This window comes from Onychostruthus taczanowskii, unplaced genomic scaffold, assembly GCF_017590055.1.
Source record: "Onychostruthus taczanowskii isolate IOZ18803 unplaced genomic scaffold, ASM1759005v1 scaffold14, whole genome shotgun sequence".
Classification (NCBI taxonomy): Eukaryota; Metazoa; Chordata; class Aves; order Passeriformes; family Passeridae; genus Onychostruthus; species Onychostruthus taczanowskii.
In genome coordinates this window covers 14,092,984-14,115,647 of record NW_024498573.1, presented here as the reverse complement: position 1 = coordinate 14,115,647, position 22,664 = coordinate 14,092,984, and the positions used below count along the sequence as shown (strand labels likewise).

Below are 22,664 nucleotides of genomic sequence, written 5' to 3'. Positions count from 1 at the left end.
CAAAGCTGAAATATTGCATTCAATACAGTTTAAACAGGTTCTATTTCCACTACTTTGCCCTCAAGGAATTCGCTTTCAAAAAGCAGGTGGATTGGGAAAGGAGCTTGAAGTAGGGCTAATAATATTTTTGGGACAGACAAGTTTATTCTGCTTTTGAGAAAAGGTTTTGAAAGACAAATTGTAAGCTTTCTGAGAGCACTGGTGTTGCAGCCTAACCCATGTGGCTTTTATTGACCGAAGTCAGTGAGCAGCTGCTGTTCTGTGTACAGTTCATGAAAGTTCTGTTGGGTTTTATTTCATCACCTGCCAGGGTTTTAAAATTTTGTTTGAAAATGATTTATTTGTTTGAAATAAGTTTTCTTCTTGCATTCACAAATCCTCCTTTGTAAGGAGATCCACAATTCCCATGTCCAAAGCATGTTTAACTTCTTTCCTTCAATTATTGTAATCTGGCCACTGTCTACCTTCTGTCTCTTGTTTTGGGAGAGAAGCAGCAAACGCCCAAATTCTATTTGCCCCACTCACCCATCTTCTGGAGCAAGTGCACAAATTAAATTACTCTTTTGGAGATAAGAATTGTGCTGCTTTCACCAAGAAGTGTGTTTTGAGTGTTTTATGCATGTACTTCCACCTGAAGGGAAGGAGAAGTGATCTTCTGCCCTTTGCAGTGGTGTTAATTGGAGAAATCTGTGTGCTGGGGATGTGTGGCAGGATGAACCAGACCGACCCTGCTGCCAGAGCTGTTTGGCCAGACAGTCTCAGTGGGGTTAGTGTGAATTAAAATCTGTTGGCAAAACACTGGTCTCTGAATTGAGTTATCTGAGAGCATCTGTTCTCTTCATGCTTGAAGCTGAAAGGAAAGACACTAGAGCAGCTCCAGAGTATCACTGCAGAGTAATGTTTTATGGGGAGACAGGTCCTTATTTGGATTGTGACTCAGTTCAGGATATGTTCATTAGCATGGTGTTCAAGATAAATTGCAAGTCAGGCAGCAGCATCCCTGGGTGTGAACAGGCACTTGACAGGCAGTAGGAGAAATGGTTCATGTTTGATGGGATAATGGCCTTTCCTTGTCTGCTGTGAGCTTGGGACAGGGAAATGGATGAACCTACCAGCTCAGTGCCCTGCTTGGGACCCTGCTGATGGATGCTGCTTGTGCAGGTCACGAGTGATTTTTGTCATGGTTTATGGTTTCAGACGTGCCGAAGGACGAGCAGTTTCAGGCTGTCCAGGCTGCTATTCTCCTTCTCCCCAAGGAAAACCGAGAAGCTTTGAAAATCCTCCTGTTCTTCCTGCGCGATGTGGTGGCTTTTGTTGAGGAAAACCAGATGACCCCAACCAACATTGCTGTCTGTCTGGCACCTTCTTTGTTTCACCTCAACACCCTGAGGCGGGACAGTTCCTCCTCCTCAACCAGGTATTGGCACCTGATGCTGGCAGTGCTGCTGTCCCCAGTGCTCGTGCTGGAGCAATGCTTTCTGTAGCTCTGATTTTGAGGGGGGAATAGACTGTGTGTGCCTTGGGGTTTGCCTTAAATCCCATTGCTCAGGTGCAGCAGGAGCTGCCTGCAGTGTATGGAGCAATGTGGCTGCCCAGTGCAGGGGGCTGTGGTAAGGCCTCATTGCCGTGCTCCTGACCAGTCTGTGTGTGTCCCTCACCACTGCTGCACTCCCCCGGCTGCCCAGGAGCCCAGCATGTGGCTCACTGCTGGCATTAAAGTGGTGCTGGCCATTGGAAATATGCTCCTGTGCTGGCCACCTGAGCCCAGTGTGGCCATAAGGCCCTGCAGGTACCTGGCAGACTGAGGCAGCTACTGGCACTGGTTCTGCTGGGTGATAAGGGGATCATTCCTGCCAAATTGAGCCATGAGGATTCTGTAAATTTATCTTAATAAGTAAAAGTATCTGGGTTGCATAACATCCCGTTTGTACGTGCAGGGAGGAAGGTGCCCTTGGGCCAAAGTAGACAAATAATCTCTGAGAGCATTCATGCCTTATCTGGCCTCCTGAGGGCTGTTTGCTCTGCTGCTGCTCCTGGGCTGTGGACAGAAGGATCAGGGAAGGAGAGCACAGCTGGCTGTGCAGGAAGCATCGTGCTCCCTACAGCGTAGTGAGCTGAGCACCTCACTTGGGGATCTACAGGGAAGGACTAGTCCCAAAGCAGGAGCTGTCAGATGTGCTGTTGGCATCTTTCAGGCTCTGGACAGCACAGGGGAAGGGAAAGAAAACACTGAGGATTTTTTTTTCAATGTCACAAAACATCAGAAAACGCCTCAGGCATCCCTGTGCTGAGCTGGCACATGGCAGGAGAGCCACGGGGCCACTGCGAGGGCACCTGGGGATGTGATGGCAGCAGGTCCTGCTGGATTGCTGTGCTGAGCTCCTAGGAGCTACACTCTGGGACTTGTTCCTCTTTGCTTTACATCAACGCTGCTCTGAAATGTTAGGACCAAAGATAGCAATGGAGTTTTCTCTTTGTTGTCAGTGTTTAGAAGCCAGGATGCTTTGAAGCTGTAGCTGTGCTGTAACTGTGCATTAATGCCTTGGTGCATGGTTCCCACTTCAAAGGCTTCAAGCTGACAGGTCTGACTCTGAGGAGCAGCACTGAGGACTATTATCTTCCACCCAATTTTCAAGCCATTTGGCAGGAATGTACATAGATAAAAGTTTCAGAAGCCAGGACTAATGATGTAATACCACTAGCATGAATTAAAAGAGGGGGTTGTTTTTGAAACTGTTGGGTGTGCTTTGGGCCAAGGGATTTAAAAAGTTCTACATGGGCTTTGCAGGTATCAAAGGAGATTGATATTGAAGATTATACACAAATAAGCCTGGGGTCATTGTTGTTCTTGGCCAAGTGTGTGAAGATGTGTTTGGGGAATAAATTCTTTGACTTGCCTTTCTTGGGTGTCCATTACTACTGGTCAGTAGTGCTCTGGACAGCTTTGGGATGTGCTGGGAGGGAATTGACCTTCAGGGTCACATTGCATGAGCCCTACATGGCCATGCAGGTCCTTCAGTGCAGAGTGTTTTGTGTGGTTCTCAGCACTTTGCACACTCAGCCTTCCTCTCACCTTCCCCTCTCCTAGATCCAGTCAGAGGAAGTGCAGCTTGGGGAAGCCAGACCAGAGGGAGCTGAACGAGAACCTGGCAGCAACGCAGGGCTTGGCCCACATGATAATGGAGTGCAACAGGCTCTTCCAGGTACATCACTCACTGTCACCAAGCAAAAGCTCTGGGCATCCTGGGGGGGTGGCTGGCTTGGAGCAGCAGCTGGGCAATGTCCCTGCCAGCCCAGCTGCTGCTCTGTGCCTGTGGCAGATGGGCATCCTGCTGCTGCCACCAAAGAGAAACCGAGTGTCATTATTGCACTCCTCCATTCCCCCTCCATCCCCAGCGTGATGGGGCTTCACTCCAGGGGCTTGGGGACAGCTTAGAGAGCACCTGTGGGGCAGTGGCTGCCATGTGCCCTGGCTGGGAGGCCCTGGCCAGCTCTGCTGCAAAGTGGGTTGAAGTCTTGTTGCTGGGGCCTGGCCAGAGCAACAGCCATGCCTGTGCCTGGCCATTGACCCCAGTAATCTGAAGCTGGACCTTGGCCCACAGACTGACTTCCCAGCTTGACCGCGGCCTTTGCCCATCATTATGGACTTGCCTAGTGATCCTTAGACTGTGGCTAACCTGGTTGCTGTCCCTGGACCTGATCCTGACCTCCCTTCCTGGCTGACTCACCTTCCTGGCTCCACCTCGGACCTCATCGCCGTGGATGTGTCTGATGATCTTTACTCTTGGCTGACCCTGGCTGCCACCTCTGGCTCAGCTCCGGCGGTGTGGGACAGGGCAGCTGCCCTGCCAGCCCTGTTGTCCCACCTGACCCCTGGCCCCTTTCCCTCAGGGGTGCTGTCCACACTCCAGCAGTCAGCTCAGACCTTCTAATCCTCTGCTCCAGCTGCTCGTCTGGGCAGGGGACACTGCCCCTTGGCTCCCCTGCACTGACACATGGCCCTGCCCCAGGGCTGCCCCAGCACTGATTCCACAACCAGTGCCTGGCTTGAGTGACATCCCACCCCAGGACAGCTGAGATTCCCAGGGGTCTGATCCCTGCATGGCATCAGTCTCCAGCCCAGACAGGCCTCCTAAGTGCCCCTCTCCACCCCCAGCCTAACCATGGGCCCTTGTTTCCCCCACAGTGGCCTGAACCCTTGTGCCCAGATCTGAGGCCCTTGGGGTGCCCTGACACCACGGCCTGCCCCGTACCCTCTGGTCAGCCCTGGCAGCACAGAGCTGGCCCTGTTCCTGGCTGCATGGGCCCGTGGAATAGCCCCATGGAACTCTGAGCTACCCTTGCACACATGGACACTCCACACACCCCTGCTATGACCATTGCTGACTCCAGCCCTGAGCTGTGGGGCTGCCCCTCACCCCGGGGTGCTGCTGGTGTCACCCCCTCCCTGCCAGGGTAGGCACTGGGTGCTGAGACTGAGGGATTGCCTGGAGAGGGCTGTCCCCCTTCTGCTGGAGGCCACAGCTCAGCGTGGCAGCCTGTGCCATGCCCGTGCCTGGAGGAACACCTGGGTCTGCTGCTCTGGACCCAGAGCTGGACTGGTCACTGTGGCCACCACTGGACTGCGGCTGACGCTGCTTCTGCCACTGAAGTGGCCCCGCGAGCAGGACCCGGCTCGTCGCCGCTGCCACCCCGGCGTGGCCCCAGGTAGGGCGGGAGGGGCCTGGCTGGCGAGGCTCTGCCTCAGCCCCGGGAGCAGGGAGAGCTCCATGGCACGGGTGTGGGGGACAGGGAGCACAGCACACGGCCTGGGCAGCTGGTGACGCGACACGGCTGTCACCCTGCTGTCACTGCGGCACCAGCGCCAGGCCTGGGGGTTTGTGGGCAGGGCTCAGCCACCGGGAGAGTGCGTTTGCACAGGTGTGCACTTGGTGAAGTGCCAGCTGGGACCACCCCGTGAGGTGCTGGACACTGAGCAGCTGTGAGAGCCGGGCCCTCCCCAGCGCTCTGGACATGGAAGAACCTGATACAGCTATAGATACAGATATATACACACACACACATATGTACACATGCGTATGTCAGTGAGCACCTGCATCAATGCAACACCTTCTCTCCAGTGCTAGCACAGCTGCATTTTTGCGCTGCTTTAGGACTCTGGAAGTTTTTTTAGGAGGCTCACAGCAGAGCCTCCAACAAACCCCAAGGCAAAGGCAGGAGCTGTGGCTCCTTGTAGTTGCTCACGATTGCTATGCACTGCACAAAGAGGTTTGCAACTCTGTAGGGATTCAAAACCTTGCTGCTGAGGGGAAAGGCATTTCCCTTGTGTTTTCCTCAGAGGGAATGTAGTTTAACTGATCTGCTCCTCCCCTGGGCTTCCTGCTCCTCCAGGTAAAACTGCTGCCTGCCTCCCCGCACCATCACAGATGACATCAAAGGCTGGGTGGCCTGCTCATACCTGGCACCTAAGGTAAAGTGGATGGAGGGAGTATGGATCAGAGTATTGTTGGCTCTGGGAGTGTGGGTGGGTGGAGGGTTTCCTGGAGGTACCTTTGGGTGCTCTCAGTTCATGGGCTTTGGCTCCTGCACCGAGAATTGCTCTGAGCTGTGCTCACAGCCGCTTGTCTGCCTCTGTTTCTGCAGCTGCTGAAGCCACACTCCTTTTCTCTCCTTTTCCCTCCCCCCTCTACTTTTTTTTTTCCCTTACCACAACCCCAGTCCAACAGACAGAGAGAACTGCAGTTGTTTAGTCCCTTTATTGTCATTCCACAGGGAACCGCTACATCCTCTGCACAGGCTTAATCCCCAGGATGTCGAATCCTTTGGCCATGACACTGGCAGTGGCTTCGCACAGCAGCAGCCTCCACATGTTCACCTTCACGATCTGGCCTGGAAAACAAACACAGGGGAGCTGGAGAAGCTGCTCAGAACAACAGTACCTTCCCTAGGAGAAGCCCCTCCACCCAAAACCGGGTCCTGGACTGGCACATGGAACCCTTCCTGCTCTCCCCAAACCAGGCAGACTGACCACCCCTCCTGTTTCCAGGTGCCTGGCTGCTCCCAACTCTACTCAACCTTCCTGCTCAGTCAGAACACGGACTCTGCCAGTCTCTGTCAATCCTCCCACATGGACACAGTAGTGTGACAACAGCCTTTCCAACACAGGGTAACACCCTGGAGATGGATGTAACCACAGGATGTGACACAGGCACACGCAGCACCTCATGGCCAACACTCACCAGTCTGCCTGTCCTTCTCAACGCAGTAGCAGCTGTCGTAGAACTCAGTGAAGGTGGTGGCCAGCTCATACAGGTAGTCACAGAGTGTGTGCAATAACAAGTCCTCCAGGATCTTCTGCAGGATCTCAGGAAACCTCAGGATGCACTTGCCCAGTTTCCACTCCTTCTCATGGTCAAGGACAAGCACCTCCTCCCTGGCTGCCTTCCGCAGCATCTGCTCATCGATGTTGGCCAGGCGAGCAATTGCCCTGGAATGGAACAGAGTCTGCTTGTGAGGGTCCCACTGCCCAGCCTGCCCAGGGCCAGCCTGCTCACCTGTCTGGCCTGGCTCAGGGCTGGGTGACCAGGCCAGAGGACAGTCAGCCCTCAGTCCAGGAGGGCACTGCAGAGGAACAGGGAAGGATGGGCTCTAGGCACCTGCATCAGCGAGCACAGCTGATACTGCCAAGCAAACCAGGGCTCAGGGCGCCACAAAAACGGGTGTGGCAATACCTGAGCTGAGCAGCTGCTGGAACACAGATGCTTTTCCAACCACCTAATTCCTCTGCTTCCCAGGAACTCCCACAGTTCCCTCCCTGGGCTGTGTGTCACACAGAGGAGCCATTTCAAGTGGCACTGGACACATTGTGTGCAATGACAAATAAAATCTTGTCTGTGCTGCATACCAGTGTAGATGACTTCTCTTAGCAAACACCCCCAACAGCACTGATGTGACTGTCACCCCTTTGTCCCTTTGTGACACAGATGCAGAGAGCACCAGCACCAACTCCTGCAGCTCCCTGCCCACGCACCTGATGCGTGTGAAGGCATAGAGCAGATAGGCAGCTGTGTTCCCTCGGTCATCCAGCATCTTGTCAAAGGAGAACACGTAATCATTGAGTCTGTTGTGGGACAGATCTGCATACTTAATGCATCCAAAAGCCACCGACGTCTGGGCAGCTTTCAGCTCTTCTGGCGTCAGGACCTGGTGCAATTTCCAAACAGGCAACAGTCAAGAGGAAGAATGAAGCACAACGTGCAGCCCTGGCCTCTCAGCAGGGCTCAGGAGGAGAGTCCAGGCTGCTGAGGGCATTTACCCCTGTGGTGCTCAGTTCACATGCACCTCTCTGCTTCAGGGCACCAGACAACCCCACACCCAGCCCTCACTGCTCCTGCAATCCACTGGCACCGCAGCCCTGCCCAGCTTAGGGCTGACTCCCCCTTCTGACAGCCCACAGGACCTCTGTGCCCCACAACCTGCCAGGTGTGATGTGCTCTGCTCCCCTCTTACACGTACACAGAACAAATGTTGGTACTCCTACCCTTACGGAGCATTTTGGTCAATCCAAACACTCACAAACCCCTCTCTGCTGGAACAGTGGCAGCAGGACAAAGCACTTTGTGCCTGACTCCTAGGAGCCCTTTAGAGATTTTCAAGGTTTTTTTTTCCCTTGCTTTCTCATGTTCCTGTTTAAAAAGGGACTTTTCACTTTCACTACACTACTTTTCTCAATTCCACTGCCTCACACTGTGCTTGGACAGTTTGGTCTTTCTGTTACATTCCATGTCCCACACTATCCAGCTCTCTGCATGCAGCAAGACGGACAGAAATCTCGCTAAGCAATGCAGAGACCGTAAGTCTGTGAACACATGTGGGAAGTTCTCAGGAAAGACAAGCAATTTGTCACAACTACCTTGTCCCGTTCCTTGTCTTTCAGCTTGTCCATGGCTCGTTTCAGTCCTTCCTCCAGCAGATCTATGAGACGCACCGTGTCCCCTGAACGAGTTTTGAACTTCTTCCTGCAAACACACAGCCAAAATGATCACCTGCATAAGAGGCAAAACAATTCCACCCTCTGCCTAGTGCCCAGCAAGCACATGGCAAATCCTTTTGTACTGAAGGAATTGCCATCACATGGACAGCTCCAAAACGGAGAGAGCACCCACAGCGTGGTCAGCAGGAATGGCCAGGAAGGATTCAGTAGTCAGAACTGTCCAGTTGCAGGCATTAAGCAGCACACAACACCAGTACCAGATTTTTCCCAACTTTTGTTTCATCTACCATGAAGGAGGTAGAAAGTAATGAAAATCATGGCCTTTACCACTGCCATCTCCCAGTACCACATTAGCTTCCACCAGCCAATCCAAGTGCCCCTCACCAAATGCCAGGCAGCAGAAGCCAGGCTCCAGAGGGAATGTGACCACAGCAGCAGTGACTGTGAGGATCAAGGACAATGACACAGAACACAAGACACAGTTACAGGTAACAGCACAGGACTCAGTGCTTGCTTTTGGTTTTTTTTGGTGTGCCACATATGTACTTGTCAACGAATGAGGGCAAATCTCCTGCATTCACTCAAACTTTCTTTCCAAGGTACAGACAGAGAAAAAAGTACACCCAGACACTTACTTGTCTTCTCCCAGCACCACTCCAAAGGCAGCATGGGCCACTCTGGTGACTTTGGGATCATACCAGCCAATCATCTGTCCAGCTGCAAACACTGTTTGGAGATGCACAGACTGCAAGAAAATAAAACACCAAAAACTGGTTCTCAATCTGCTCCTCCAGGTGCAGTTTTTCATAGCTTTATCCTAGTCACAACAATGCTCTCACAATAAGACTTAAAAGTGTTTCCAGTTCCACAAATTCTGCTTTGAAAAGTTAAACCTTTTCAAGAGTTTTCTAGCCCTACAGAAGCAGCAAATGGCTAATTCCCATCACTGCTCAGATAAGGAATAAATATACCAATCACACTAAAGACCCTGTGGTGTTCTACCTGTGTTACTGTTGCATCCATCATTTCACACACTTTGTGCTGGCCAGCACCAACAGTTACAGCAGAGGGTGCTGAACTCACCTGGCCACTATCAACAACGTAGATGAGGATGTCACCCTTCTCTTCACACAGCCTGTGCTTCAGAGCAGCCAGGTCTGATGTGTCATACGTGTAACCTCCGTCCGATTTCATGATTGTCAGCGGGACAGGGAAACCCGGGACGAACACGACCTTCCGGCCATCATCAACCTGGACAAATCCTGCCAAAGCAATGAAAAACATCCTGTGCTCAATCACACCAGGGAGCTTCTGGGCCAGCAGCAACACCTCCCCTCCCTGCTGCTACCAGGAAGAAAAGGCCACACACTCACATAATCAAAAATATGAAAAGACCTACACAAGAACTCCCTTGTCAACACAAGTCCCATTCTGTCCAGCACTTCCAGAACTATGTGCAAGGAAGCAGATCTGCACAAACGTGGCCTCACCAGGAAAGACCTAATTCAAAAACTCCCATCATTTGCATTCAGATCTGCCTCTACAGCCACAAATGGAGGACAAAATACGGCATTAAAGGCAACAGAAACTCTACAGAGGTATGATGAGGACTCTGCAGAGTCTTTCTGAGGTGAGACAGAACACTTCAGATGGTGAGATTCAAGAACTGCAAAATCTAGACAGTAACACATAAAACCAGAGACTTTTTATGCTGCACTTGGCTTTTTGCCAGTTTCAAAGTCAACATGATCCCAAAATCCCACTGTCTTCACAGAGATTTCTCAGACAAAAGTTCCCACAGTCACAACACTAAGACTGGGAAGTCTGTCATAGATTGCTCCTTGACTGTTTACTCAGAATACAATAAATTCCACTAGTACCCTGTGCTACTGCTTACAAATGTCACAGACAAACTGCTTTTGATATCAGCAAGAAAGATTCAGTCCTTCTGGAATGAGGAAAAGCCACAAAATGTCCTCTTAGGAAACATGGCTGAGAAAAAAAAGCAAACATGGGGAAGATGCAACTGAAAAGCATCAACCTTAAGCCCTGCTGAACAGGATTGAGGTCACCATGCTCATCCTCACAGCTGCAGAACTTCTGACCCGAGACCAAAAGTCTCACCTTTATCTTCAAATTCTTTCACAATGTCTTTCATCATCTCATGGTAGAAGGATTCCCCCCTCTCTGTGATTGTGATGTCCAAACAGTTGTAGATTTTCTGGAATTCTTGAGGGAAACAGAACATAATACTTACATTAAAGGCACACAGTGGGAACCAGTGGCATGTTTAGCAGTGGGTACAGCACTGACTGAAAAAGCATTATCCATTTCTCGGTCAAGGCATCAGACTAGGACTCAGGAGACAAAAGATTTAGCTGAAAGTCTCCACTTAAGACAGCCCAGTACTTTGGCTGTACTGGCTTTTTGCTTTCAGCTAGTGATTTTCAAGGGAAAACAGAAGGGTGTGCTCAGACATAAAGTGAGGAAAGCCACACTGTTCTATAGCTGAGACACGATTCCAGATGTGGCGAAGTCACCTCTGCGTGACACGTCACAGATGAGATTCCAGGCTTTAATGAAGTCAGGGTTTTTGCTCTGCAGCAGCACCACACATTGGTAAGCTCGCTTCTTAAATTCCTCCTCTGTGTCAAACCTCTGCTTGGATTCCTGCACGGAAACACATGGAAAAGCACTGCTTTCTTCTCTGAAACAAACCACCACTCCTAACAGGCTCCCCAGGTATGCTCATCTCAGACAGAAAGGCTGTGTGCTTACAAAGGCCTTTGATCGTGCCCCACACAGACAGTTCAATACCAGATACCACAATTCATCACCCCGTGGCTGGTTATCACAATAATCTACTAACACTTTCATTTCTCCAAAACTACATTGCAATTTGTAAAGCTTCTCAATCTGCTTTGGTACGCATACCTTGTAAAAAGCCTGGAGATCCCCAATGGGAGGAGAAACACTTAAGTAATCTGGAAATTTGTCCTGGAGGTGAGCAATGAGCATTCCAAACTGCGTGCCCCAATCTCCTAAATGGTTCAACCTTGGAGTAATTGAAGAGGACAATAATAATGATCTCTTAAACACAGGCTTTAAAATACACACATTTTTAAAATATATATTCTACAAGAAACACACATAATACCAGAAATCCAGCCCAGGCAAGCTCCCCAATTTCACTGCACAGAAGCTGCTGCCTTGACACTGCTACACTTGCTCAGCTTAGTATCTACTACCCATAAGGGTTACTTGCTGTGTGCTTATAAACTGAGACCAATACAGAGCAGAACACAGAGACAGGGACTGCACAAAGAGCCCAGCAAGCCCACCACACCCAGCCACTGAGCCTCACCTCAGAACGTCATAACCCACGAACTCGAAGAGCCGGCACATGCTCTCGCCGATGATGGTGGAGCGCAGGTGGCCAACGTGCATCTCCTTGGCAATGTTGGGGGAGGAAAAATCCACCACCACCTTGGGCACAGAACCAAAGGAACACGTGAATAAAAGGCCATTACCACGCCTCGTGTGTTTGATCTGGGTTTTGTTAGGGGGAGCAGTGGAAAGGAGAACCACCTCCGCTGACCCTCAGCAGGAACACCAGAGCGAGTGTTGCTGCAGCCCAGCTGAGGGTCAGGGATCACTCCCACTGACCTGGGCACAACCCCCACCCCCAGGGAGCCCTGTCCCTCAGCCACCAGAGACCACAGCAAGTGCAAGTGACCTACCCGTGGCCCAGTTCCTATGCCACATCCCACATACACTGATCTAACAACCTGCTGACATGGATATCTGCTCAGAACATCCCTTCAGACGGGAATTTTAAAGATACCTGCAGTCCAGAACATCTCCCCTGTAGCAAGATGGCTGTGTGCTTACTGCTGTACCTTTTTCCTTTTGCCAATAGCTGGTGGTTGAACTCCGCTGATCAATAAACTGCTCAGCTGCTTCGACACAAAGTCCTTTCTCAAGTGGACATTGATAAAACCTTTGCAGGAAAAAACCAGCAATGAGTGCTGGGGCTGCAGAAGCGCCTCAAACCATTTTGTTTCCTTCCCCCCTGGATTTCTGTTTTCATGCATCAAGCACAAGAGCACAAGAAGTCAGCTTGACAAAACATTTTTCAGTCACAGGACAACAAAGCTGTCCCTTGAAGACAGACTCTTCTCTTCTGTTTCCAGATTAGAAGAGTCTGTTCACATCACTATAGCCTTTACTGCAGGAGTCAGATGCTGCAAGCTACACCATTGACATAACTTCTTTTTGTATACTATCACTCAACAATGAATTTATAGAAACAATTTTTTGTGAGAAAATAAATAATTTGGTTTCCAGAATGCAAAACCAAATCCTGCTTTATCTCTTTTAAAAAAATTAATATCCTAAAACATATAGTTTCATCTGGGATAATTTATGCTCGTGGTATGACATTGTCTTACTTCTCCTTCACAGAGCAAATGAACAAGCCCTAGCCCTAAAAGGGCTGTGCCATGGAATTTGTGTTTCTGCTGAAGCCCTAAGGAATATGAGTCCTTGTATTTTTCCCTGAGTCACAGGAACAAAACAAATGCAGCAATTAATAACCTCCATGCTACTCCAGCTTCTCAGTTCTGAGAGGACAAGGTCTCCTCACCATGCAAGCAACAGCAAGAGCTGTCCATTTTTGCTGTGATTTCATGACTGTGGCTTGATTCCCATCACCAGTATTGAAAGAGGAAAAGCTGCTCCCTTAAGGATCAGTGGGAAAATTGCTAATTAAAGGGCTCATGATCATACCTGCTAATTCTAATACAGAAGTAGATTCTCTGCTGCTGTACAAGTCTGAGTGCTACAAAGCTCACCAAGACAGAAGAAACTAATCCACTGTGAAACTGCAGTTTTAAAGCACAAAACAGTAGAACTCAACTCACCTTCCCTCTCACAATATAACTGCCCTTTTTATTTTAAGATACACAAAGTGTGTCAAACAAAACTATCTTACCAGGACCAGCAATTTCAACCTTCTCAATGCATTCATTGGCAGGAATATTTTTTACTATTTTCTCCGCTATTTCTCGTGGGCTAACCTTCTGTTCCCTGGTTTTGAGCAGTATCTGGAACACAACAAAGATCAAGGAAAATTCAGTCCTCTGAAACATTCCAGAGAGCAAAACAGACAGCACAGATACTGAAGGACTGAAACATCCTCACGGTCCTTCAGCTTCATAACACAGAGGTGCACACAAAGAGAAACATCTTGAGCCAATTTTACAGATTAGATCAGTTCTCCACAGCACGAGCCTGACTGGACCCAACACGTTCAACTCCTTCTGCTCAGAGCAGTCCCTATGTCAGAAGAAAATCTCCCAGGCTATTTTTTAAAACCTGCTAAGTGGTTTGGCAAATTTGTATTTTTCTAAGCTAGAAAAAGGGACAAACCCTTTAAAAATCAACATAGCTGGCACAGTCCTTCAGTGCTTCACAATCCTGTTGATCAGTCTCATGGGTGTCCTCAGCTCTGCCAGCATTCACATTTGAAGTTCTGAACTGTGTCTCCAGCAGATGCTGAGTGTGGTTTCAGAGCAGGTCTGTTTATTTATGATTAAACACAACCAAAGCAAACTGCCTTCAGTCCCATCTTAGTCTCAAGCTTAATAAATAAATAAGTGAATAGATTAATAAGTGAATAAATAAACAAAATCCAACAACCCAAGCAAAGAAAGATAATCCCAGCACTACCCAATTTTCTTCAAAGAGCATCAGAAAAACTGCTGTTAAAGTAGCTCTCCTTTTCCCTTGGAGACATGAGCAGCCCACTGTGAGGAACTCAAAGAACAGGACACAAGTACACAAGTTTGCATACAATGATAGTATCACAGTGGTTTGAGGTGGAACAGACCTTTGAAGATCACCTAGTCCAACTACACAACTTCCCCGTCCGTTCCCAAAGCATCTTTCACACAGCTTTGTGCAAATCTTACAAAAACACCCTTTAGGAGGACTCTGTAAGCTAGTCCAACCTGTCCCTTGCAGAACATTACATTCACACTTGTATAAAATTACCACAAGTATTTGTTTCTGAGCACACGATTTTCCAGTATTATTGTGATGTGTTTGAAAACAACTCCACTGAGGCCACAAAGATGATCTACCTCTTTGTCAACTCAGAATTTACACTCACTGCTTGTATTTGCTAATTTACAGTCTGCTCTAAAATGTACTTCTACTCAAGTTTCAGTTTTCTGTTTAACCTGTCATACACAGGATTCTTACAAGATAGTAAAGGCTTAAAAAGGGCAAGAAAAGCAAACCTCAGTAGCTTTAGTTTTACTCGAAGTGTAAACTACAGGAAAAATAAATACAAACCCAGATTATTGGCATGTTACACCAGATTACAGGCACATTATGTGAACCAATCCAGAAAAGGTCACCACACTCCAGTGGAACTCCTGGCTGAAACCCCAAGCATTAATATGCTAATGAGCTCCCAGGAAAACAACAGGCATTTGTGAGGGTCCTTTCCACATCAGTGCGCCTGCAGGGAGAGGCTGCTGCCTGGCACGTACCAGTGCTGTCCCAGTCAGGGCACTTCCCTCTCTGCTGGCAGTCCCAGTGACCCTGACCCGTGTTCCAGCTCTGCCCAGGGGACACCCTGGGAAGACCTGCATCACAGCCAAGCCCCTAAAACAGGCTGACAGAAAGTCCCTAACCTGCTGCTCTCATCCCCTGGCTCTGCCATGCTGACACACTGCCTGTGTGAGCACAGCCAAGCTCCAGCACAGTGCACAGCCTGCCTGCCCAGGGAACAAACTCCACAGCCAAGCCCAGCACTAGGAACCCTTATTCACCACCACAGCTGGAACCTGGAACTCAAACCCTGGCTGGAAGGGGTCTGTTCAGACACCGAGTTATGTGGTGCTGGGAAGCCTGGACTGCTCGAGAATCCCAACCGCGACTTAATTGGGGTAAGGCTGCGGTCAGGGAAGTGGCAGCGCCCTGAATCCCGTGTCAGTGCAGTCACCCAGGACAGCAGCACAGTGACAACATGCTAATGAACTGAGGGGAGACACGGGGTCGGGCAGGGCAGTTCTGCCTGGCACCGCAGCCCAGAGCCTGCTGCCTGGCACGTATCGTACCCCTGCTGCCCCAGTCACGCTCACTGTACGGGACAACTTGGGACAGCAGAGTGGCAGTGCAAGCTCAGGGTCTCAACTGACAGTCTAATGGGTTAATAAAGGTGAATTGACAACAGGAGGTGTATAATAGGTGTTTCTGTTTTGATTGCCAAATAAAAATATCTGTAATTACAAAGTGTCTACTTAGTCACCCAAAGTACACTGAAAGTTTGGGTGCTTCAGCACCTAAGCTAGAACACACTACCTTCTTTCTCCCACACCTCCTGGATTTACTTCAGCACAGTCCCAGCCCACTGAGCAGGCTGAGCAACTGCTGAAGTGTCTCTGACTGCATTCAGGTCCTCTTTGGTCAAGCTCCCTGTACCCAGGGAATTAACAAGAGATGTTAAACAAAGGACTGAGCCAGAGGAATATGAAGGGTAGCACCCAAGCAGCAATCCACACTTGGCTGGGCTCTGAGAAGGCGCTTCCTGAGCATGCCCAGGCCTGACAATGCCTGGCTGGAGCTCAGGGAGGGCAGTTTGGGATGTAAGACGCAGGGATCCAAACTCAACAGAGCACACAGGTCAGCACCTGGGCCCCTTTGCTCTGCCGTGTGTGTCTGTGAGCAGGAGGAAACCACGGCACCCACAGCAACGGGAGGTGTGAGCCAAGAGGGGAAGGTGGAGATGCCCCTTTGTCACCTGCCCTGTGAGAAGGGGGTATGTGCACACAAACGTGGGGATATTACACTTTCCTGGCATTAGAGAAGAGCAGTTAGAGATATGCAGGTGTTTCTCAAGATTTTGCAATTCTCCAGAATCGTGATTTATTGTTTTGCTGTTTTCAGTTCCAAACATACAACTCACTAATTGGTAGTTAATTGCACATCATTAGTAAATCGATGCAGCACTTAAATCCTGATTTGATTTAGATCCCATGAACCAAGCAGATTTTCTGTGCCACACACGTTAACTCTCTCACACCAGGCACCTGAACAGAGGTTTAAAGGCCAGCTCTGTAAAGGCCAATGCCTCCCTTAAAATGCCATTCAATACTCAATTTGCAGCTCAGACACCTGCAGCAAGCCCAGAACAAGTCCCATATTGCAACTCTCACTGTGCAGTCTATCCCTTAGCTTCCAACAGACAACATCCCCATTTCTGCTTCGTTGTTGAGATTGTTTACATCATTTACCTGTGATATGCCCATGGCACTGTTACACTGGTAGTCCCCAAATTTGGGCTGCTGACTTGGTGTCACCACCAGAGGAGGGTTTTCTAAGTCTGGGTAGGCAGCCTGAATGGCAGCTCCAAAGATCTCCTGGAGACAGCTGTTGATATTAATCATGCTTTTGGTTGATTTACTTCTTTCCTCTTGAAGGCTCTGAAAAAGAAAACCACACAAATCCAGAAGGCTAAATTCACAACATCTGAAGAGCTGTTACATCCCACTTTTCTCCTTTGCTGCCTGGCAAAGCACAGCTGACAGATTTGGCTGACACCTCCAGGCACAGGAGCAATGTATACAACATAAAAATCACACGATTCTCCTGCTGAACCTCCCAGCACAAACCTTCCCCTGACTGCAGGGCTGCACTACTTCTCTCATCTGTGCTGGTAAGTCTGGGACAGGCCTCAGCTGGGCCACCTGGTTGAAAACTTGCCCCAGACATGACCATGTGGGCTTACTGACCTACTGACATCTTCCATAAAACAGGTTTCCGTTTAAAGAACCAAGAAATATCTGATGTGCCACCAATTAAGGTGTCAGAATGCAGAGCTAGCATGCTGTCACACATCAGACCTGTAACAAACTCACACCATTTATTTAGCTTGTCCTAATGACAACAAAAACCCACAAGGTCCAGCAATGATTTTTTATTCCCTTACCTTCTTAAGGAAGTTTAACCGGTACTTGAGTTTTGCGTTTTCGTCTCGCAACCCTTCCAAGCTCGGGGAGACTCCCAAGCACCCAAAGTTCTTCAGACGCTCGATTTCTGCACTTAGCAACTTGATCTCGTTTTCCTGAAAAGGAAATTGAGTTGTCACACAGCAATTCCTGGAGAGGGGACAGGAGGTGAGGAGCTGCAAGATCTCAGGCATAGTGAAGTTGCCTTGTAAAAGTAACAGCAATGACATGTAAGCTGATTAATTCCAAACAATATTTGGAGATTGTTTCTTTTTGCGTGAAAAACAAGGATTGTGAAATACTCTTTAAAAAAGGCAGTGAGAAAATAGTCTCACTTAACACAGAAGTACAAGAATGACAACAGGACATGCTAATGAGATATTCCCCAAATAAGCACTTTCTCCAACTTTTTAAACAAAGATATCAAATTATTTGACTCAAAATTCCCTTTAGCCTGTTTCACCATCTCACAGGCCACAGCTTCAGAGGAGAAAACCACAACAACTACCACACAACCGCAGCAAGCTCAAACCCCTAGAGACAGGAATGCCAGAAGCAGTGTGCTGCTCCACAGGGGCATTTCTGCAGGGTGCACTCACTTGCACCCAGCCACACAACCTTTCCTGCCCCATCCAGGAAGAAAAGGTATGTCTTCTCCCTTAAAACTGACACAAGGCATTCAGGAGCACTTGGGAATTTCATAGGAGGGCCTCTATGTTCCAAACACTCTTCCCTGTGTCCCACCAGACTTCACAGCCTCAACTCAGACAAAATTTGTCAGCAGGAAAAAGGTTCGAAGCTGCTGCAAGGAGCAGGAATCTTCCTCACCCCCCACCCTGAAGAAACCAAACAGCTGAAGTTTCATCTCTGTTGTCCATCTCTTGTCCTCCCCACAACAGGCTTCGTGCCCTGAGCCACAAAGCTGGCTCTGACACAGAATCCTGGAGGCTACTCAAGGTTTGAGGGACTTGGTGCTGCTATGGAGGGAGGCAGTGAGCACTGCCCACCCTGGCCTGGCATCGCCTTGGTCCCTCATCCAGGCTCTCCTCTGCCAGCACTTCCACAGCAGGACACAGCTCAGGCTATTATTGTAGGCCACCAAACCTTACCAAAAAGGCCTCATTTGCTTTGTTGCTCTTCAAACAATCAGACTATTTAATTAGGAAAAAAACTGGGCCATTGAATCTCTTGGTCTTGAGTGTCCACCTGAACAACAGGTCCCAGGAATGCTGCTGTAACTAAGCACACATGCTCAAAAACCTAGGCTGAGGTAAAACAATCTTAAGATTGGCCTATCTGTGGGCCAAGCTGGAAATCAGTACTTTTGAGGTCATTCTTCAGTTGTGCTTCAGTTTATGGCACACTTCTGTTATAACCTCAAGATCTCCTCTGCTACAGAGAACAATGCTGCTTCCTGCAGTTTGGATGTGAAGAAACAGGACTTTGAGAAAAAAACCCAAACCTCTATCAAATCCTCTGGTTTGGCATTTACACAACTAAAATCACTGAACAGCACAGCTGTACCTTATAATCAACTCACTTCAAATAGTCCCATTTCAGCTTTTCTTTTCAAAACCCAAGGCAGGTGTCCCAAAAATCAATTTTTCTCTCATTTACATACATACACAAACCTTCCCCCATAAGCAACAGCAAATAGACTGGTTTATTTTCAACTTTTCTTCCTGGCTTGATTTGGTAGCATTTCACAAAATTTATCAACCCATTTGTAAAATCTTCTATACTTCAAGTTAAAAAACAGCACAACTGTGTTTTCACAGCTGTGCCACTGTAAGTTTCAGTGCCATTATTATTATAAACATCAGAGCAGTGACATATCTAACTCATCCCCCCAAGCCTAAAAAGTGCTTTAAACCTAAGTGCAAAGGTATCTTCAACCCCTACTATCACATAATCTGTAAATTCTGTGTCCACACAGCATTATCTTCCCTCTAGTGAAGTTATCAGCTTCAGGACAGGTCTCCAAGACCCCAAGGAGAGTTCTGCATCGAAGGCAAACATTCTCCAGAACCAGAAAATCACATTCTGCTTTTGAAACTAAAATCCCTGCAGGTCCAAGACAACAAGAGCTCACAAATATTCCTCCTGCATTAAAAGATTCCCCCCAAGCTATAACTGGCATATTTCAGTACCACTGACAAGCTTTACCAAAGAGGAGTCTGAGTTGTATTTTCCTACACAATCACAAACACCTCTGCCACCCAAGGGAAGACTCACAGGAGGTGACATGACCAGAAACCTACTGGAGCTTCTTTCCATATTGTTACACCACAGGACAAGAAAAGAGGTTTATCCTTGTGCAGAAGCCAGAACCACAGTGCCCAGGAATCACTGACCCCTGGGCAGACATCTGGCCCAAAGAGCTCTTCTACAGGGTGACTGTAATCACTTGGATTTGGCCAGGAGATAAAACCCTCTAAAATAGTGCCACAGTTCAGCAAGTCTCATCTACTTTTTTCCCATCAAACCAGCAAATTCACAGCACTGGCACCTGGAGGCATTCAGCATGGTGCCATTCCAGATGTGGCCAAGCCCAGACTGTCACATTTGTCTCTCCTGTTTAGTGCTCCCCTTCTTCAGACATTTTCCAGTCCTTACGTTGTTACTTGAGTGTGAACTGAGAGCAAAAGGTTTCACCATGGTGGAGCAGCTGCCTACCCCAGTGCTGCTGTTGCCATTTCAGTCTCCCTTTTATTGTGCTCATCAATAGCTTATGAAGTCTTCACTCAAAACAACCCAGTAGAAAAGCCTGAACTCAGCAATGCCTGAACTCACTGGGTTCCAGAACTGATGAGGCTGAGATCCCAGCAGCTGGGCTGGGACAGCCACACAGCTGAGTACAGCTTGCATCTCCAAACTGGCAATGGGGGCACCCCTGTTCTGGGAACACCACTCAGCACTCTCCTTCCTCTGGTGACCAGTGACAGGAGACAGGAAAATGAAATGCAGCTGTGTCAGGGGAAGTTCAGACTGGTTCAGAAAGGTTCTTCACTGGGAGGGTGCTGGTGCACTGAAACAGGCTCTCCTGGGAAGTGGCTGTGGCACCAAACCTGCTGGGGTTCAAGGAGCATCTGGAATATGCTCTTAACAATATGGTTTAGTTCCAGGTAGTCCTGTGAGGAGTGGGGAGGTAGACTTGATGATCCATGGGTCTCTTCCAACTTGAGGTATGCTATGAGGCTGTGACCCCCACACCCAAAAACATGTTGCTGAGCTTGCCTGGAAAAAAGGTCTTCAGATATTTACATTAGAAATGCCTCTTACTACAGCACCCTGTGATAAAGTTAATTCTCTAGCAAAGATCTGTGAATGCTAGATGTTATTGAAAGGATATCAATGCTACATTCTTCCTAAAAAACAAACTACAAAACTACAGCTAAGCCTTGTAACAACTCCTGTCTCATGGTACCATCCAAGTGAGGAAGGGAGACAATGCCAATACACTTCTGATCTAAAAGATGTGTGACTGAGAAAAGGAAGGGGAAAGCTGCTGTTCAGGTCAGCAAGTGTCACCTCCTGGTTCATTCTACCTGCACTGTCTAGCACAACTTGTCAGTAAAGGGTCATACCTGATGACCACCTCATGAGGAGCTGCGGGAATTACATGAGGCCATGCTGACATCTCCAAGGGCTCTTTGCTCAGCTGAGTACTAGAAATCTTCCCCTCACCTGTGAATACAAAAAAACTACAGCTCTTTCAAAGGACCAAAATCATCCTTACATTTTCCCTTAGCATGTAAGTCTGTCTTCCCAGAACCCTACTTGAGCAGGAGGGCAACACGAAACTTGCACAGGCTTCTGTCTCTGGGCTTTAATATGACAGAGCTTTTCTCCATCAGAAGAAAAAAAAATCATAAAGGAGAGTAAATGGCCTGAGAGAGCATGGCAAAGGGAGCAGAACACCACTCTTCCTTCCCCTCCTTGCCTCATGCTCAGTTTTATCTCTACTCCTACTCTGCCAAGCCCTGCTGAGCCAGCTGAGCACACACTGCTTGCTCTTTGTTGGGTTACTTTCCTGCAGGCTGGCTCCCCACAGGCTCCAGGGCATGCTGCAGCTGGAAACAGGGAGCATGTGGCTGGGAGTGACAGGCAGAGTCAGCCTCAGTAACTCTGCATGGCCTCCTGCAGCCTCCTGGAGCTGGAGCTGAACACTCCTGCTCCCTCCTGCTCAGCTTCCAGTGCCAGCATGCTGCAGCTGGAAACAGGGAGCATGTGGCTGGGAGTGACAGGCAGAGTCAGCCTCAGTAACTCTGCATGGCCTCCTGCAGCCTCCTGGACACTCCTGCTCCCTCCTGCTCTGCTTCCAGTGCCTGGAACCTGCTTATGGACTACAGACCAAGCAGCAGTGACAGCAAAGGGAGAGCCACCTTGCCAGAACACCAGAGATGTCCTTCCTCTCCTAGCATCAACAAAGGAGGAAGAGAAAATCAAAGGCAAGAAGGAGCTGCAGAGATTCAACCGCCAGATTTATTATCTCAGTGCCTGTCATATATTTGTGAGCAGGAAACACGCTCAAAAGTTGCTCAAGAGCACACAAGTATGGCAGGCAAAAACCCAAAGGCCAAAGTCCAGAACCTCTCAGCTGGATGCTCCTGAGGCAACGGGCAAGGTGTGAGAAGTGACCCTGGAGCAGTCAAAGCGTTCCTGAAGCTGCCTCTGCACTCCATGTCATACGGTCATTGACCAGGACAGACCTGGCAGTTCTATTTTTTATTATTCTCGTCACTGAAAATGCGGAGGGTTGTCACCATCTTTTCCCAAAGCGAAGCACCTTGTGGCTGCAGTACAGCTGTTCGAGGAGGCCGGCGTGCCAGCACACAGGAGGAGCGAGCATCCCTCCCTGGCTGCCCAGGGCTCCCGGGCCTCCCGTGGCCGCACCGGGCGATCCCTGCCCAGCCAGAGCACAGTGACACCAGGCCGTGCGGGGCCGGTTCCGCTGCCTGCTCTGCCAAGCTTTTTGGGAACGCTGCCGCGATCCCGCCCTAGTGTGAGACGGGGCAGCCGTGGAGCCCTGCCCTCAGCCCCGGCAGAGACGGGAGCAGCCCCGGGAGCGCCTCAGCCCTGCCCGCTCTCCGCCTTCCCTTCCCAGACAGACGTGCCGCTCCCGCGGGGCCCAGCGACCCGCCCGGGGCTCCCGGCACTGCCCGGGCTTCGGTACCCGGGGAGCGCTCCCGGGGCTCGCCCGTCACCTGCGCCCCGCGGAGCCCCGCGGCTCTCCCGGTCCGTGCGGTGCCGTGCCCGGCTGTCCCGTCCCGTCCCGTCCCCCCGGCCCGGCCCGGCCCCGCACCTGCCGCGCCAGCCTCGCCGCGGACTGCGCCACGCGTGCCTCCATCCTCGGGCGGCCGGAACCGGGACTGGCGCCGCGGGAACCGGAAAGCGGCCGGAGCGGCGCGGCCAAGGCGGCAGCGCCTCCGGGCGGCGGGGAGGACCGCGGCGGGGCCGGGAGTGCTGCCCTGGGAACGGGGGCAGCCATCGACACCCGCGGCGTGAGGGAACGGGAACGGGAACGGAAAAGGGGAAAGGGAAAGGGAAGGGGAAAGGGAAAGGGAAAGGGAAAGGAAAAGGGAAAGGGAGGAGGGAATAGCACCCCCAAAGCCCCGCATTCCGTGTCACTACCCAGGACTTTGAAACGTGTC

General features: G+C 49.8%; 2 protein-coding genes across 9 annotated transcripts in view; one reads left to right on the top strand and one right to left on the bottom strand.

Moving 5' to 3' along the window:
- The window catches only part of LOC121332218 (rho GTPase-activating protein 7-like), a 51,622-nt gene extending 45,712 nt beyond the window's left edge, over positions 1 to 5,910 (top strand). For 6 of the 7 annotated variants that reach the window (XM_041397440.1, XM_041397437.1, XM_041397443.1 and 3 more), the window contains exons 9-12: positions 1,198 to 1,417; positions 3,089 to 3,203; positions 5,392 to 5,470; positions 5,773 to 5,910. In XM_041397440.1, the coding sequence (XP_041253374.1) occupies positions 1,198 to 1,417; positions 3,089 to 3,203; positions 5,392 to 5,430 (374 nt within the window). In that variant the 3' untranslated portion in view covers positions 5,431 to 5,470; positions 5,773 to 5,910. Of the gene's footprint in view, positions 1 to 1,197; positions 1,418 to 3,088; positions 3,204 to 3,602; positions 4,708 to 5,391; positions 5,471 to 5,772 lie in introns of all 7 variants that reach the window. The other variant, XR_005952125.1, reaches the window with a different exon arrangement.
- RARS1 (arginyl-tRNA synthetase 1) lies at positions 5,742 to 22,381 on the bottom strand. 2 transcript variants are annotated; one of them, XM_041397445.1, is made up of 16 exons: positions 22,316 to 22,380; positions 20,598 to 20,697; positions 16,992 to 17,126; positions 16,297 to 16,485; positions 12,987 to 13,098; positions 11,893 to 11,993; positions 11,358 to 11,479; positions 10,928 to 11,048; positions 10,534 to 10,663; positions 10,118 to 10,222; positions 9,077 to 9,255; positions 8,629 to 8,738; positions 7,913 to 8,018; positions 7,031 to 7,203; positions 6,240 to 6,487; positions 5,742 to 5,889 (listed from the first exon to the last, which is right to left on the bottom strand). In XM_041397445.1, the coding sequence occupies exons 4-16, from the start codon at positions 16,447 to 16,449 to the stop codon at positions 5,780 to 5,782; spliced, it is 1,770 nt and encodes a 589-aa protein (XP_041253379.1). In that variant the 5' UTR covers positions 16,450 to 16,485; positions 16,992 to 17,126; positions 20,598 to 20,697; positions 22,316 to 22,380; the 3' UTR covers positions 5,742 to 5,779. The 2 variants fall into 2 exon arrangements, with proteins under 2 accessions (XP_041253379.1, XP_041253378.1); XM_041397444.1 differs by lacking the exon at positions 20,598 to 20,697 and having other exon boundaries at positions 22,316 to 22,381.
- Positions 22,382 to 22,664: the final 283 nt, after the last annotated feature.

Excerpts from the sequence above, each read along its gene's own strand:
- RARS1 (XM_041397444.1), bottom strand. The coding sequence starts at position 22,360 with ATGGAGGCACGCGTGGCGCAGTCCGCGGCGAGGCTGGCGCGGCAG. Across the intron at positions 17,127-22,315 it reads CGGCGAGGCTGGCGCGGCAG|GAAAACGAGATCAAGTTGCT; the intron begins GTGCGGGGCCGG and ends TTTCCTTTTCAG. Across the intron at positions 13,099-16,296 it reads GTGCCATGGGCATATCACAG|ATACTGCTCAAAACCAGGGA; the intron begins GTAAATGATGTA and ends GTTGTGTTCCAG.